The 13,600-nt window shown below is 57.2% G+C and overlaps 1 protein-coding gene across 5 annotated transcripts in view; it reads left to right on the plus strand.

The window, feature by feature from the left end:
* TSPAN9 (tetraspanin 9) overlaps nt 1-8,437 on the plus strand; it is a 205,063-nt gene extending 196,626 nt beyond the window's left edge. For all 5 annotated transcript variants that reach the window (XM_049624908.1, XM_049624907.1, XM_049624909.1 and 2 more), the window contains 6 exons: nt 1,158-1,349; nt 1,724-1,798; nt 2,124-2,225; nt 2,875-3,006; nt 3,437-3,520; nt 5,159-8,437. In XM_049624908.1, coding sequence (XP_049480865.1) covers nt 1,158-1,349; nt 1,724-1,798; nt 2,124-2,225; nt 2,875-3,006; nt 3,437-3,520; nt 5,159-5,230 — 657 coding nt within the window. In that variant the 3' untranslated portion in view covers nt 5,231-8,437. The remainder of the gene's footprint in view (nt 1-1,157; nt 1,350-1,723; nt 1,799-2,123; nt 2,226-2,874; nt 3,007-3,436; nt 3,521-5,158) is intronic.
* The last annotated feature ends 5,163 nt before the right edge of the window (nt 8,438-13,600 follow it).

Consider the following 13,600-nt stretch of genomic DNA (forward strand, 5'->3'; position numbering starts at 1 on the left):
CCTCCTGAGCCCTTACGTGTATGCTTTTGCCCTGCGTGGAATGTTGTGGTCCCCCACCTGCCCCAGGTCCAGCCGTCCTCTAGAGACTGCCTCCTCCAACTGACATCTTGGGCCAGGACAGTGGTTGCCTCCTCTGAGAACTCCTGAACTATTTATTTGGCACCAGTGTATACTGCGTGGGGTCGATGCTGCTTTTTTATTGTTCCTGTCTATGCAGCACAGAGGTCCCAGGAAGGCAGGTCTCGAAAGTGGCTGTGGCTCTTCTGGCACAGGATGCCGCAGCCTTCGGTACTCAATAAATATCGGTTGACAGATTGATTGGCTCCTCAGACTCCGCATATTTCCTCAGAGCTGCCGGAGGGAGCGGGGTGAGTGTCAGCTATACGGAGCATAAAATAAGGCAGCTGTGGAGACCCACAGCCAGTGAAACCCAAGCATCCCCAGGTGAAGCGGTGGCGTCGCGGGCCCAGGGGGGCCGTGGAGGAGAGTCGGTTTTCGGGGCCAGAGCACGGGCTGCTGGCTCACATGGATGGAAGGCGAAGGCAGTGATGGATTCTCATGGCCTGCACGTCGGCCAGCCCGTTGAGTTCCTTTCACCTTCCATCTGTGGGAAATTTGTTCTTCAGGCTCCTGAGAATAGTGGGCAAATGGCCCTGCTGGACAGGGCAGGAAAACGTGGTCGCCGGAAGGCCTGGCCCTGAGAAACCGGACTCAGAGAGTCTTCCTGGCCCCAGAGACGAGTCTTCACTCACCTTCCCTGGGCACCGCGCTCCTCCTCCCGGACTCCTTCCTGAATGCCAGGGCCTCTCCACTGACAAGTGGGGTAACCACAGCCACTCATGTGTGTCTGGGACCGTCAGTGTTTGTTACAGGATTTTGCCTGTGTCGTTTAAAATTTGATCCTCACAGTGACCCTAGGAGGTTTGTGAAGCTGGCAGGGTGCCATTTGCCAGATGCGGAGACTGAGACGTGGAGAGACTGAGGGTTTGTCTGGGCCTCAGAGCCGACAAGATTAAGGCCCATGGCCCTATCTGACCTATAGCCCCATTCTCCCCCTTTCCCAGTCTCAGAGTTGGAGGTGGGGACATGCAGCCTTTTGGGTTCCGTGGAGATGAACACAAAACGGTGCTGATCTAATGGCTTTCTTTTCTCTCCAGCTCTGTGGCTGTGGGCTGCTCGGAGTGGGCATTTGGCTATCTGTGTCCCAAGGCAACTTTGCCACCTTCTCCCCCAGCTTCCCCTCGCTGTCTGCAGCCAACCTTGTCATCGCCATAGGCACCATTGTCATGGTGACAGGCTTCCTCGGCTGCCTGGGGGCCATCAAGGAAAACAAGTGCCTCCTTCTCAGTGTAAGTGAACTCCATACCCGCAGCCCTCTGAACTCCCTGCATCCGGGTCACGGAGACAGGCAAGGCCTGAGACAACCGCCAGCCTATTAGATGCCCGACAGAAACTGCCTCTAGGATGTTCTCTGCCCGATCACACCCCTCTTCCTCACGATCGCGTATCCCGACCCTAGTTGTCCCTTCCACTCCTTGATTGGCTGTCTCCTTCATCTGCCTCCCTTAGCTATCAGGGACTCCTCAGGAGCCGTAGCTGGCCTCTCCCATACTTGGGAAGCCCTGTCTAGGTGCTTCCTGTCCCCAGCTCCCCTAGCCCTTGTGTGCACCCCATCCCTGGCCGTGACCACCACCGTGTGCCCACACCGACACTCTCTCTGCAGTTTTTCATCGTCCTGTTGATCATCCTCCTAGCAGAGTTGATCTTGCTCATCCTCTTCTTTGTCTACATGGACAAGGTAGGCCTTACAGGAAGGGAGGGGCATGTGGGGTGGCAGTGGGCTGGGGTCAGGACAAGCCAGAGGAGAAGCGTGGACAGAGAGTACCTATGAGGAAAGGAGGAAGGAGAATGGCAGCAGGAGAGCTGGGAGAGGTCCAGATGAAAGGCTTTTGGTAGGGGGGAGCATGAGGAAGGTGACTTTAAGGGGAGTGTGAGGGGTTTATTACCTGTGTAGTCTTAGGAATCCTCTGGCATTAGTGAGCTCCCCATCACCGGGAGCATTCAAGCATAGTTGTGTGGAGCAATCGGAGAAGGGACTCAGGGGTCTGCCCTCTACCCGACAGGTAAATGAGAACGCCAAGAAGGACCTGAAAGAAGGACTATTGCTGTACAACACAGAGAACAACGTGGGGCTTAAGAACGCCTGGAACATCATCCAGGCTGAGGTGAGGGGCTGGGCCTGGCAGGGCGGGGGGGTGGGGGGGCGCGGCTCAGACTCACCCTGGGTGACTGAGGATGCATCTGGAGAGGGACATGCAGCTGAGGGAAGGAGGGGGAGCAGGGCACGGGAGCGGGAGCGGTGGCGAGTACCTAAGTGGGTACAGGGGACCAGGGAGGACAGATAATCTAGAAGAGCAGATCATCCAGGCCCTTCTTTTCTGAAGCTTTGGCATGGATGACAGAGTTTGTTGCCCTGATTATGGGTCAGGAAGGAAGGCCTTGATTCTAAGAGGGGAACGAGTCAGTATAGCCCAGAGGTCCCTCGTTAAGCCCTGGGAAGGGGCTGGCAGCCAGCTTGGGACGATCCACAAAGCAGAAGGGTGGTGGGCAAGCAGAGAGCACTCCTGCCTGGTGTCCAGTGCCCAGCTCAGAGTGGCAGGTGGGTGTTACCTTGTCTGCATTCTGGCCTCCAGGAAGGGGCCGTCACTTCCCTTTAGGGCCCTCAGCTGAGGCCCCAAGAAGGAGGCCTTTGTCTCTCCTCTGCTGAACCGCAGGGAGGCAGCTTTCGTGGGGCCAGGATGGTCTAGGCAGGGGGAGGCACAGAGGAGGCCCGCAGGCAGTGACGTGTCTGACCCCGTGCCTTCCCACCTGCAGATGCGCTGCTGTGGCGTCACCGACTACACAGACTGGTACCCGGTGCTGGGGGAGAACACAGTGCCCGACCGCTGCTGCATGGAGAACTCCCAGGGCTGTGGGCGCAACACCACCACCCCTCTGTGGAGAACGGTGAGTCTGGAAGCTGCTTCCCCAGGTCCCCCTCCCAGAAGCCGGTGTGGAGGACAGTCTGGCAAGAGGACACCTGCAGGGGAGGGTCGCCTGGGACAGGAAGAAACTGGCTTAACGGAAAGTGGGGTGGGGGACGTGCAGGACCGAAGCCAAAAGGCCGGTGGCCAGTGGGAGGGCTGGGCCTGCAGTCGGGAGTGTCTGAGGGTGGAGGTTGAGTGGGGGTCAGAGGCCGTGCAGTGGGAGCCTGTAGGTGGACCCCTGGGTGGGGAGGAGCGGGGCCTGCTCAAAAGCTAGAGGACTGGGGCTGAGGGTCAGAGAGGGGCAGGAGACAAGAGCAAGGACAGGGACAGAAGGGGACGTGAGGTGGGGGCTGGGCAGGAAGGGGCACTCACAGTTCTGCGGTGCCTTAACCTTTGGTCCTGCTCCCTAGGGCTGCTATGAAAAGGTGAAGACGTGGTTTGATGACAATAAGCATGTGCTTGGCACAGTGGGGATGTGCATCCTTATCATGCAGGTAAGAGGGCTGTTGGAAGCCTCGCAGCTCGAGCTCCCAGCTGGACCTAAGCCAGAGGTGGAAGACGAAGCGCACACACACACACACGCACTAAATAGCTGATCCCAGCAGCCTGGAGCCCCTGCACTGTCCTGCTCTGCTCTGTCCTGAGGCCTCCATCCCAACGCCTGTCCCAACCCCGTAGGCGCAGTAGGGCTCTGCTTCCTGGGCATCCGTTCCGAGCCTGGGGCCTGGGGCCGGCACCGCGCAGATCCCCTGTGTGGGTCTGCTTGACAACACGCCTGCCCTACTTCACGGGGACACTTGCCCTAGGACTGAATGGAACCCAAGTCCTCAGGTAACACTTGAGGTGTTCACACTCCCTGGGTGTCCGTTCTGGCCTTGGCACCCATTAAATGTATATGAGCCGGGCAGGTTGCTGAGCGTCTGTGCCTCAATTTCCACATCAGCATAATGGGCATGATCATCACGCCACTTCTCAGCATGAAGTGAGCCCCATGCGTGGAACAGGGTGTAGAGCAGTACCAGGCAGCTAGGACGTGCTCAGTAGGTGTGAGCTGTTCCTAGCAAGCATTCGGTGCCCAGCTGCGCTTTGCAAGACGGTGGAGGGGGACCAGGAGGGAATCCTGCCTCCCTTCCTAAAGATGAAGGTGGCATGGCCGGTGGGGAGCAAGAGTCCCCTGACCTTTCTGGGGATGCGCATTTCCGGGCTCCGTCCTTGGCCCATTTATGTATGGCTCCAACCTGAGGCGAGCAAGAGTCTTCAGTGCCTGATTCTCCCTGGAGCGCTTGAACTTGACTGGCTGGTCCACGGGAAGATGGCTGACATCTTGTATCTTTCTTGCCCTAAACTCTTGGGTCTGGGGTCTGATCGTGTCTGATTCATCCAAGCTCAGCAGACAAGCCCGCTCAGCAGACAAGCCCGCTATCACTTTTGCAGAGCTCTGATGTGAGATGAGCACACGGGGGCAAGATGCTGTTCAGTATTGAGAAGAGGGCACCTCTCAGCTGACTGCTCAGGCCTGGACCAGAACGCCAGAGCATCACCAGCCAGGGTCTCCTCCAGTTACGCCAAACCACGAGAGGCACGCAGCGTCTCCCGGTCCCTAGCTTTGTGGTGTGTGCCCACGGCATGCTACCCATAGTGACAGTGAGGCCCCAGGCTGGCTTCCTCCTGCACTGCTCTGGGCCACCACCCCCTTCAGGATTCAGGAGTTGAGGGAACACAGAGGAGTGTTAATGTTGTCGTAAGCACATCGGTGGTGAAGACACACTGGCTGCACCGTTTTGGGTGTATCCACGTCGTGTATTCCAGAACCGAACGGAGGGACTCAGCTTGGGTTTTTAACCTTCCTGTCCCCTTCCTGCCCCCACCTCAGTCCTGTGGTAGCTACCAGTTAGGGCCGGGTCCTTTGTGCTTTGGGTCCTCACAACAGAACCCTGAAATGGGCAGATTCCTGAGGCTCAGAGAGGTTTATGATCTTCTGTACAAACAGCTCTGAGGGGCTGAGCTCAGCTGTGTGTGACCTATTCTGTCCACCACTGGCTCCCGTCCGCCAGTGATTTTCAGGCACACAGGTGGGTACCCCCGCTTGCCCTGGGGCTTCTGTCCAAAACCCTCTCCCCCATGTCTTTCAGATTCTGGGCATGGCCTTCTCCATGACCCTCTTCCAGCACATCCACCGGACTGGTAAAAAGTACGATGCCTGAGCGGGCTGGCCGGGAGCACCCCAGCCCCCATGCAGACACTGTGCCAGGGAAGAAGATTTGAGCTTTGTGTTGCCTGCCCGCGCTCTCCAGACTGCTGACCCCTGTACCCGACTCCCCCCGCAGCCCACCCTCCCCCAGCCCACCCCGCCTCAGCCTTCTTGGTGGGTGGAGGGCCAGGGAGGAGGAGGCGTGGAGGAGGCACACAGAGACCTTGGGTGCTGGGGGCGCCTGGATTCCTGCATCTGTGTATTTGCCAAAGAAGACAGGGTGGGCCGGGTTCATGCTCCAGGAGCCCTCCAGCACTGATGCGTTTCTGCCTCTGCCCTTCCTCACGCTGACACTTGGTCCCCATGTGGGTGGGGTGCAGAGTGCTCCCTCCTGGTCGAGAGACTGTCCACAGAGCCACAGGTGCCCACCGCCATCCATGGGAAAGCTGGCGGGGGGGGGGGGGTCTGACTGCCTCTGGGCAAGGCCCCCAGGAGCATCTTGCCCAGGCTTTTTATACCTTACAGTGTAACTTTTTTATTTTATTTTACTCTGATTCTGATTATTCAGGAATATTATCTTCCAGATAAGTTTAGGGTTAGCTTTCTGATTTATAACTTTTTACTGCGTTGATTTCTGTAATGGTTTGATTTTTTTTTTTTTCCTGAGGGTGGGGGACAGGTGCGGGGAGAGAGGATGTCCCGTCAGGTTTCAATCAGGACAAACCACTGTGCAGCTCTCAGGAGTCCCCGGGGAGATGCGCCAGGCCTGTGTTCAGGACGCACTGAGTGGGAGGGAGAGTGGGCCAGGGTGTGCGGGGCCCGCGTCGGTGGCATAGGAGCCTGGATGAGGCGTGTGCAACAGAAAGGCACAGAGCAGCGTGGAGGGGCACCCTGCCCGGGGGCCATAGGTTTGCTGATGCTGGCTCCAGCGGCCCGAACAGTTGGGGGTCCATGGGGGGCCGGCAAAGTGCTTTGCCAGGAACGTGGCCAGGGCCGTTGTGGGTCCTTCTGCTTCACCGATGAGCAGTCTTTTCTTTTTCCCGTCCTTCCTTCCTCCTGCCCTCTGCTGGCACCGGAGGCTCCCCCTTCCGCCCCATGCGGGCATATTCCCGCGACAGGTTCTGCAAACCCCAGTTACTTTCACAGACATTCCTGCTAGAAACTCTCGGACAAATACCTCTCTAGTTCAGATGCTGCTCACTTTCTCACATTGCTTCTGGAAGGGGAAGCATTCCTTACGTTTTGCTGCTCAGACGGTGGCAGAGGTCCCGTGACCATCAGGAGGGGAAGGTGGAAGTAGTGCCCGTGATCATTCCAGCTGTACTCACTGGGCTGCACATTCCCTGCCGCGAGGGAGGGGAAGATGACCAGGGGGTCCTGGGACCCTCATCCCCTTCCTCAGGGTTCATTGATGGTGGGGTGGTGGCAGGTCTGTCCTCCGTGGCCCCGAGGAGAAGCACAGGGAGGTCAGACTGGATCTTGCTACAGCAGCCCCAGGGAGAAACAGCCAAGTCACCGTGTAGAAGCTGAACAGGCCGGGTGGGGTATCTGACTGCAGCAGGGGGGCCCTCAGGCTTTAAGCTGGTCTGAGTGTGTTTGCAGTTAAAAAACTAAAGTCAAGAATTCATGGGACTGAGCTTGCAGAGGCTGTCCACTGGCCGGCTAGGATCCAGTGCGCTTCCCCGACCCGGCCTCACGTGGGGCGGCTGCCTGTTCCCTGCACCGTTTGGCTCAATACCTTGATTTCTCACCAGGCCCACATCTCCTCTCCAGCCTGCACTTGTCTGCTCCAAAAGCTGAGACCTGGCCACCCAGCCAGCAACTCCTGCACCCGCCAAAGTAAAATCAGGGGGGACCAGAAGTATGGAACTTTTGGTGTTCAGGAGTCACGATTTTGGGGGATGAGAAGTGGAGAGTAAGGTGGGCTCAATGAGTCAGGCAAGGACCCCCCCCCCCCACAGCCCACCCCACGACAGAAGTGAAGGTGCCCATGGCAAAGCTGGGAAGGTGGGTCCTTGGGGGGACAAAGGGGCCAGCACATGCTGGAGCCAAACTGCCTTCCTGGGTCCTCTGGTGCCATTTTCCTGGTGCGGGACTTCAGCTGCCTCCCTGGGGACTCCCAGCTGCAGAGCACAGAACAGACATGCTACTGCGTCATTGCGGAGACGCGCTCCGCCAACGCGCGCTGGAGTCACACAGAAGGGACTGGGTGTGTAATGACCTTGGGGAGGATGGGGCGGGCTTGTTCATGCCTGTCAATGCAATTTCAGTTTTTGTTCAAATCAGCAGCAAAAGCCCGACACCTTGCGGGGTGGGTGTGTGTAGCCTCCCTGGCAGTCTTAGTTTCTAGAGCTTCAGGGATGTCCTCTGGCCCTGGAGCCTCTCCCGCGGTCCCCCTCTCCCCACCAGCGCCCCCTCACCTGTCCGTTCACGGAGGCTTGTCCACAGTCCCTCAGACCGCCTTCCTGCCTCACCCTGTGCTTGGCTGCTTAGGCATTTGCTCGAGTCTCCTCTGGGGGAAGGCACGAGGGGTGGGGGTACTCTTCCAGACCCCTCGCCCTTCCTGCAGGGTGGATCCCACACATAGAAGGTCACGCCACATGGTGTCTGTGGCAGCCCAGTGTCTTCTCTGTTTCTCCCGACTGTGCTCCCACTGGGGCAGCACTAACTCGATGAGCAACCTCACGTGTGACTTCCCTCGCCAAAATCAGCGTCAGTTTGGTCAGGTCTGATGCAGTTTCCAGATTCGACTTAGAAGGTCAAGTTCTGGAGACAGCTTCAAGGGGGTGCCAGCCGAGACTTGGCCTTTCCCTGCAGCCATCTTGCAGAGGTGGTGAGCGAGCAGGGACTGAGAACCACCCTTGGGGGGCTGTGGCAGGTGTTGGGGGACAGTCTCCACCCTCAGACCCCCGCTGGAGCACTGTCACCCCCTCCCCCGCACCAGCATGGGCCAGCACCTTGGGCTTTCATTCCAGAAAGGTTGCTGCCCCACCCCAGACCCTCGCGCAGATGTTCTGGTTTGACTTGGACCCGGTGGCCGTCGCTCCTTGCTTTGGTGGCCCCAAAGCAGTCCAGGTAGATGGAAATGGCTGTGCCCTCCTCTGCAGCCCCCTGCCCACCCACACTGGTGGAGGTGCTAACTAGCAGGGACCTGGTGTAGGATGGGTGCCAGGTGCCTGAGTCCACCCTTTGTCCCTCCGCCCTTCTGCGACCGGCCTCTCCGGGTCCTGGTCTCCCCCTCACTCCTCTGCACCTCAGCGAGGCAGTGGTCCCGGCGGGTCCTGGCCTCCCTGCCCTGAACGGGCACCTGAGGGCCAGAGCCAGGGGCTCATGCGCACACCCTGCCCACCCCCGGGGAGCGTGAGAGAGCAGGGACAGCACGCTTGTTGGTTTTAAATGCACTTTTCTGCTTGCAATGCCGTATCTGTGCGTTTCCTTCATCCTGGTCCTGGCTTTATCGAACACCATGTTTTTAGCATGTTTTTAAATAAAAACTGATAATGTGTCAAAAGCACAAACAGGTGGTCTCTTCGTGGTTTGTGTTCACTCTGCCATGACTTCTTGTAGTGGTTGGTGTGAGGGACACAGGACGGATCAGGCACTGGCTCTACCGTTTGTCTAGGACACCCCCACGGCAAGGACTTCATCTCCCCTCCTCGAGCCCAGGTCACAGGTCTGCTGGAGGAGGCGGGGCTCAGTCCCCTCTAGGGGTGCCCTTTGCCCAGTGACTGGATGCGGGCTTGGTCGGGAGCTAGTCTGAGAGGCCCGAGCTCTCTGTGTGAGGGGTCAACTCCCACCTCAGTACCTGTCGCTTCTCACACATGGCCAATCTTGTGGAAAGGCCCAGAAGTGTGTTGGGGGAGGGGGAGGGAGTAAGTCATTCATGGCTTCCTGTAGGGACAGGGCTTAGGTACAGTCTCTCCCCGATCCCTCCGACGTTCTTAGTGGGCCTGACAGCTCTTCCAGGATGAGGGGACCTCACAGCATGACTTGGCCCAGGCTGTGGTCTCAGGGTGGCTCTGAGACAGCCTCAAACAGGGCACAGGAACACCAAGTCAGGATGAGAGGTCAGCAGGGAGGCAGGGGGCATTCAACACCATGTGAGCCCACGGACACTGTGCCCCTGGTCATGGAAGTCTCCCGGTGTCCTTGGCTGGGGTTCTGGTTTGTGGAGTTGGGCTCCCATGTCCTTGGCTGCCACAGTCATGGTGACAAATTACAGGTGAGGAGCTCAGAGGTCATCCTCATCCGGGACCACATGTACGTGGAAATCGCTGCCAGTGTTCCGGGCTGGGGTGGGAACAAAGAGTGAATGTGCCATGTGGGCCCAGGAGCAGGAGGGGGCTTCTCCTTCCTCTTCAGGGCAGTGGCCGGGTCAGCAGGGTTGCCCCAGAACACCAAACTTTAGGACCCCATCCTGCAGCTGCTGTGTCCCAAAGCCCCCAGAGGTTTGCTGAGGATTGACCCTCTATCAAAGGTCCAGCTGGAATGTAGTCCCTAAAAATCCCCCCCTAAGGAGATTTACCAGAAGGAACCCTGTGGCCGTGGAGCCAGGGGCTAGTCATGAACTAGGGGTGGTGACCCTCCAACATCCTCTGAGCACCAACCAAGTCAGAGGTGTGTGGGTGTAAGCCATTTCCTCTATGCCTACTGTGGTTCCAGCTCCCGCCCACCCACGAGGATGCTGGCCAGGTCCCTGTGCTGTCTGCTTCTGGGGAGCAGAGTGAGGTCCTCTGGATCACAGGACAATGGGATGCACTGACTGTGGGCTCCAGTCAAATGAGCTAAATCCATGGAAGGCAGGCTGCCTGGCTGGGCAGGAGAGGAGACGTTCTTATCAGGACAGGGCTGGGCATTGCTTCTCCCCGGGGATGTCTAATGACTAGGCTAGAGCCATGGGTGGTGGGCTCCTCAGCCCCTGAGAGGGGGTGAATGAGATGACCCTGGGGGCGCTCCCCACCGCCCCGGCCGTGTGCTGTGGTGGGAGAGCTGCCTCTCCATCTGCACTCAGCAAAGGGCACACGAGAAAGATGGCTTGCCAGCAGCAGCACAGTGGGCTTGGTACGCATACGAGAGCTCCTTCAAAATGGCCACGACCAGGGCTTCCTGAGACAAGATGTTTATCCACCCAAAGACTTATTGGATGCTAACTTGTACAAGCACCTAGAGTATGTGGTGAAGGACCCAGACCAACCCCTGTGTTTACAGAGCCAGCAATCTGACAGGAACCGCAGAAGAGCAAACAGGATTGCAACTCGGTGCTGTGATCGTGATATTCACGGGTGAGAGACGTGCTGACCCCAACTTGGGGAGCCGATGTCACCGCTGAGAGTTAAAGACAGGAGTTAACCTGGCGAGGATTGGAAGGTGAGCCCTGGTGATGTCATTGGGGCCGGTGCACAGAGCAAGCGCGAGGGGGGGTCTGGAGAGAGCAGCAGCCACCAGATCACAAGATCCTAAGCCAGGTTAGAGCTTGAACTTGAAGCCAAGAGTGGTGGGAGCCCACTGACAGGCTTGAAGCCATGTGCGGCCGGCTCAGATCTGCCTTTGGGAAGGATCGCTTGGAGAGTGGTAAGGTGGGACAGGGTGGATGCCGGGACTTCAAGGAGGGGCTGCGTTAGTGACTTGAGAGGTGACTGAGCCCGCAGGGAAGCGTCAGTGGGAGGGAGAAAAACGTCAGGTCTGAAAGACACACAGGAAAATTGAGAGACTTAGTGATTAACTAGATTTACTAGATTTACTTGGGGGGTGATGCTGGGGGGAGAGGAGCATTCGGGCCACTCATCCAACATGACGTCCCTCGCCTTGGACAGGTAGATGACTGCACCAAATGGAGGGTGAGTGTGTTTTCCAGGTTCCATGCTCGTGTGCAAGCGGAGACCAGTGTGATATAATTAAATCTCTCCTTTGGTTTCCATTGAGCTTTGCAGCTTGCAAAATGCTCTCATATACATGATCTGGCTTCCTCCTGACCTCCACTATTTTATCGGCTGTCATGATGCCTGAACTTTCAATGTTAGGGATGTGCCACGTCTGGGTGCCACTTGTTTGGGAGCTGGAGGGTCTGAATTACTCATTCTGCATATGATACTGCTGTGAGCCCTGGGTAGTCACTGAACGTGTCTTGCTTTCCTCATCTGCAAGATGAGGACAATACCGATTTTACAGATTTGCTGCAAGGATTAAATAAAACCATGCATGTAAAGACCTCCAGCTTATTCCTAGACCAGGGTAAGTGCTTAGCAAGAAATGGGTCAAGTCTGGGTCCTCAGGAGTCCCCAAACTAGAGGTATAACCCCAAGGAAGAGCGTCCCCCTGCTTGAAAGCTGGGGACACAGGAGAGTAATCGGGAAAGAGGAGTCGGTATATGGGGGCGGGTAGTGAGCCGTGGCGGGGGGCGGAGATGTGTGGGCTCAGTGGGCGAGCTTCCCTCATGCCTCCATTTTGCTCTGGGATGGCCCGGTTGCCGCATTCACTGCTCCACAGAAACAAGAGGGAAGTCAGATTAAATGAATGTCGTTTTGGACACGAAAATATTGGCATTGCAATGGTCCCTTCTAAAGCATTCGGCAAAGATGAGGAAGCTATTGATTTAGCCATCTCGTTTTTGCTGAGTTTAATGACAGCTGTGGAGATGGACTATTGTGTCTCCTTAAGCTAACAAAAATCGTAACGACACTCCACGGGGCACGCTTGGGCCAGTCTCTCCGAAGCTGCTTGTTGGAATCTCCCCTTTGTGGCCCTACAGACTGCCAGGCAGCTGAGAGCCAGCCAGGGCAAACCCACGGTGTCCCTTTGTTCAGAGGAGAGCGGGAAGCCGGCAGAGCAGGGCCACACTGTGGTCTGTGGCTCGGTCTGCTGGGTGGAGCCTGTTGGTCAGAGATTTTCCTTCTGGCGGCTACAGAGCTGTGAGATCTAGCCTAGCCCAGCATGCGGAGCAGGGCCGTTTCGACATGAGGACAAGGCGAGCCTGTGTCCTGGCATTAAATGGCATCAGGAAGCTCCTTGCCCTTTGCCCCAACTTGCCCCCACTGAATTCCTGGGATCCCGACATATTCTCAATACATTTCTTCTCCCTGGAAGGGGACACCAGTTCCTGAAAGGACTCAGCCTTACTTACAGCTTGGCAACTCCGGGAGACATGTTGAATTTGATCTCCTTCCCAGCTTGGGGATCTCTAACCCCCAATTAGGGATTCATGAGCCGCTTTCCATATTTTAGAAGGCCGGTAGAGATTGCCCGTGACCTCTTCAAGAGTGCCCAGACTGACGGGAACATAGCCCTATTGGCTCTGGCTGGCCTGCGCATGTCCTCAGTGCAGTGATGCTGTTTGCACTTTGCTGATGGGAAGGGCCGGACTGAAGCTTTGCTCACCGCCCTCTTCACCCCTGGCCTGATCCAAAAGATCCCTCTGGGTCCCTTGCAGCTGCCTCTCCTTTGCGCCCAGTCCTCGCTCGACAGGGTTTCATCCCGGGACAGAAGGTGAAGGAAAAGGGAAGTAGGAGCTTCCATGTACTTGTTTTTAAGAAGAAGGTAAGTGGAATGATCCAGGATTTGGAGCCTGTGTCTCCTCCACCCCCACCAGCAGCCTCTCTATTCTCAGTTGGGGGGGGGGGGGGCGGAGTGGGAACCAGGGTCCCAGCTCAGAGCAGCCCACCTGGTGGCAACATGACAGCCTGGCACTGGGACTGACACGAGGCATTGGCACCTGCTGGGGAACAGTGGCAGCCGACAGGCCAGGCAGCAGCCACCAAGGACAGCTTCACACAGCTGCTCGATGCTGCCCACCTACCTGAGGCCCCAGTTGGCCACCAGAGCCATTTTATTTTTATTTTTGATGTTTATTCATTTTGGGAGAGCGAGCGAGCAGGGGAGGGGCAGAGAGAAAGAGAGAGAGAGAGAAAGAGAGAGAATCCCAAGGAGGATCCATGCTGTCAATGTAGAGCCTGATGAAGGGCTTGACCCACGAACCATGAGATCGTGACCTGAGCCGAAACCAAGAGTTGGACATTTGAACCACGCAGGCGCTCCTACAGCCATTTCAGACAGCAGTTATACTCACCCATGGCACTCCTGTGTGCAGCAGGGAGGGGCGCCCGTCTGTCCCAGGCACGTTTGTGTGCTTGTGTACATGTGTACACACATTCATACTCATAGTGATGGTGGAGGTGAGATGTCTGGGTCCAACAAGATAGGAGACCTCGGATAGGCCCAAATGGTGCATTTCTCAACATCCAGGCCATCAGAGGGCTGCTGCTGTGATTGGTGAATGATCTCGACCAAAGGGGAGGGAGAGACACACGGGAGCTGGCCTGGGCTGCAGACTCCAACTGCTTAGATAGCAAGTGACAAGCCCCTTCCAGGTTCTCCCCAGGCGAGAGGT

The sequence above is a fragment of the Panthera uncia genome, chromosome B4 (genome assembly GCF_023721935.1).
Source record: "Panthera uncia isolate 11264 chromosome B4, Puncia_PCG_1.0, whole genome shotgun sequence".
Lineage (NCBI taxonomy): Eukaryota > Metazoa > Chordata > Mammalia > Carnivora > Felidae > Panthera > Panthera uncia.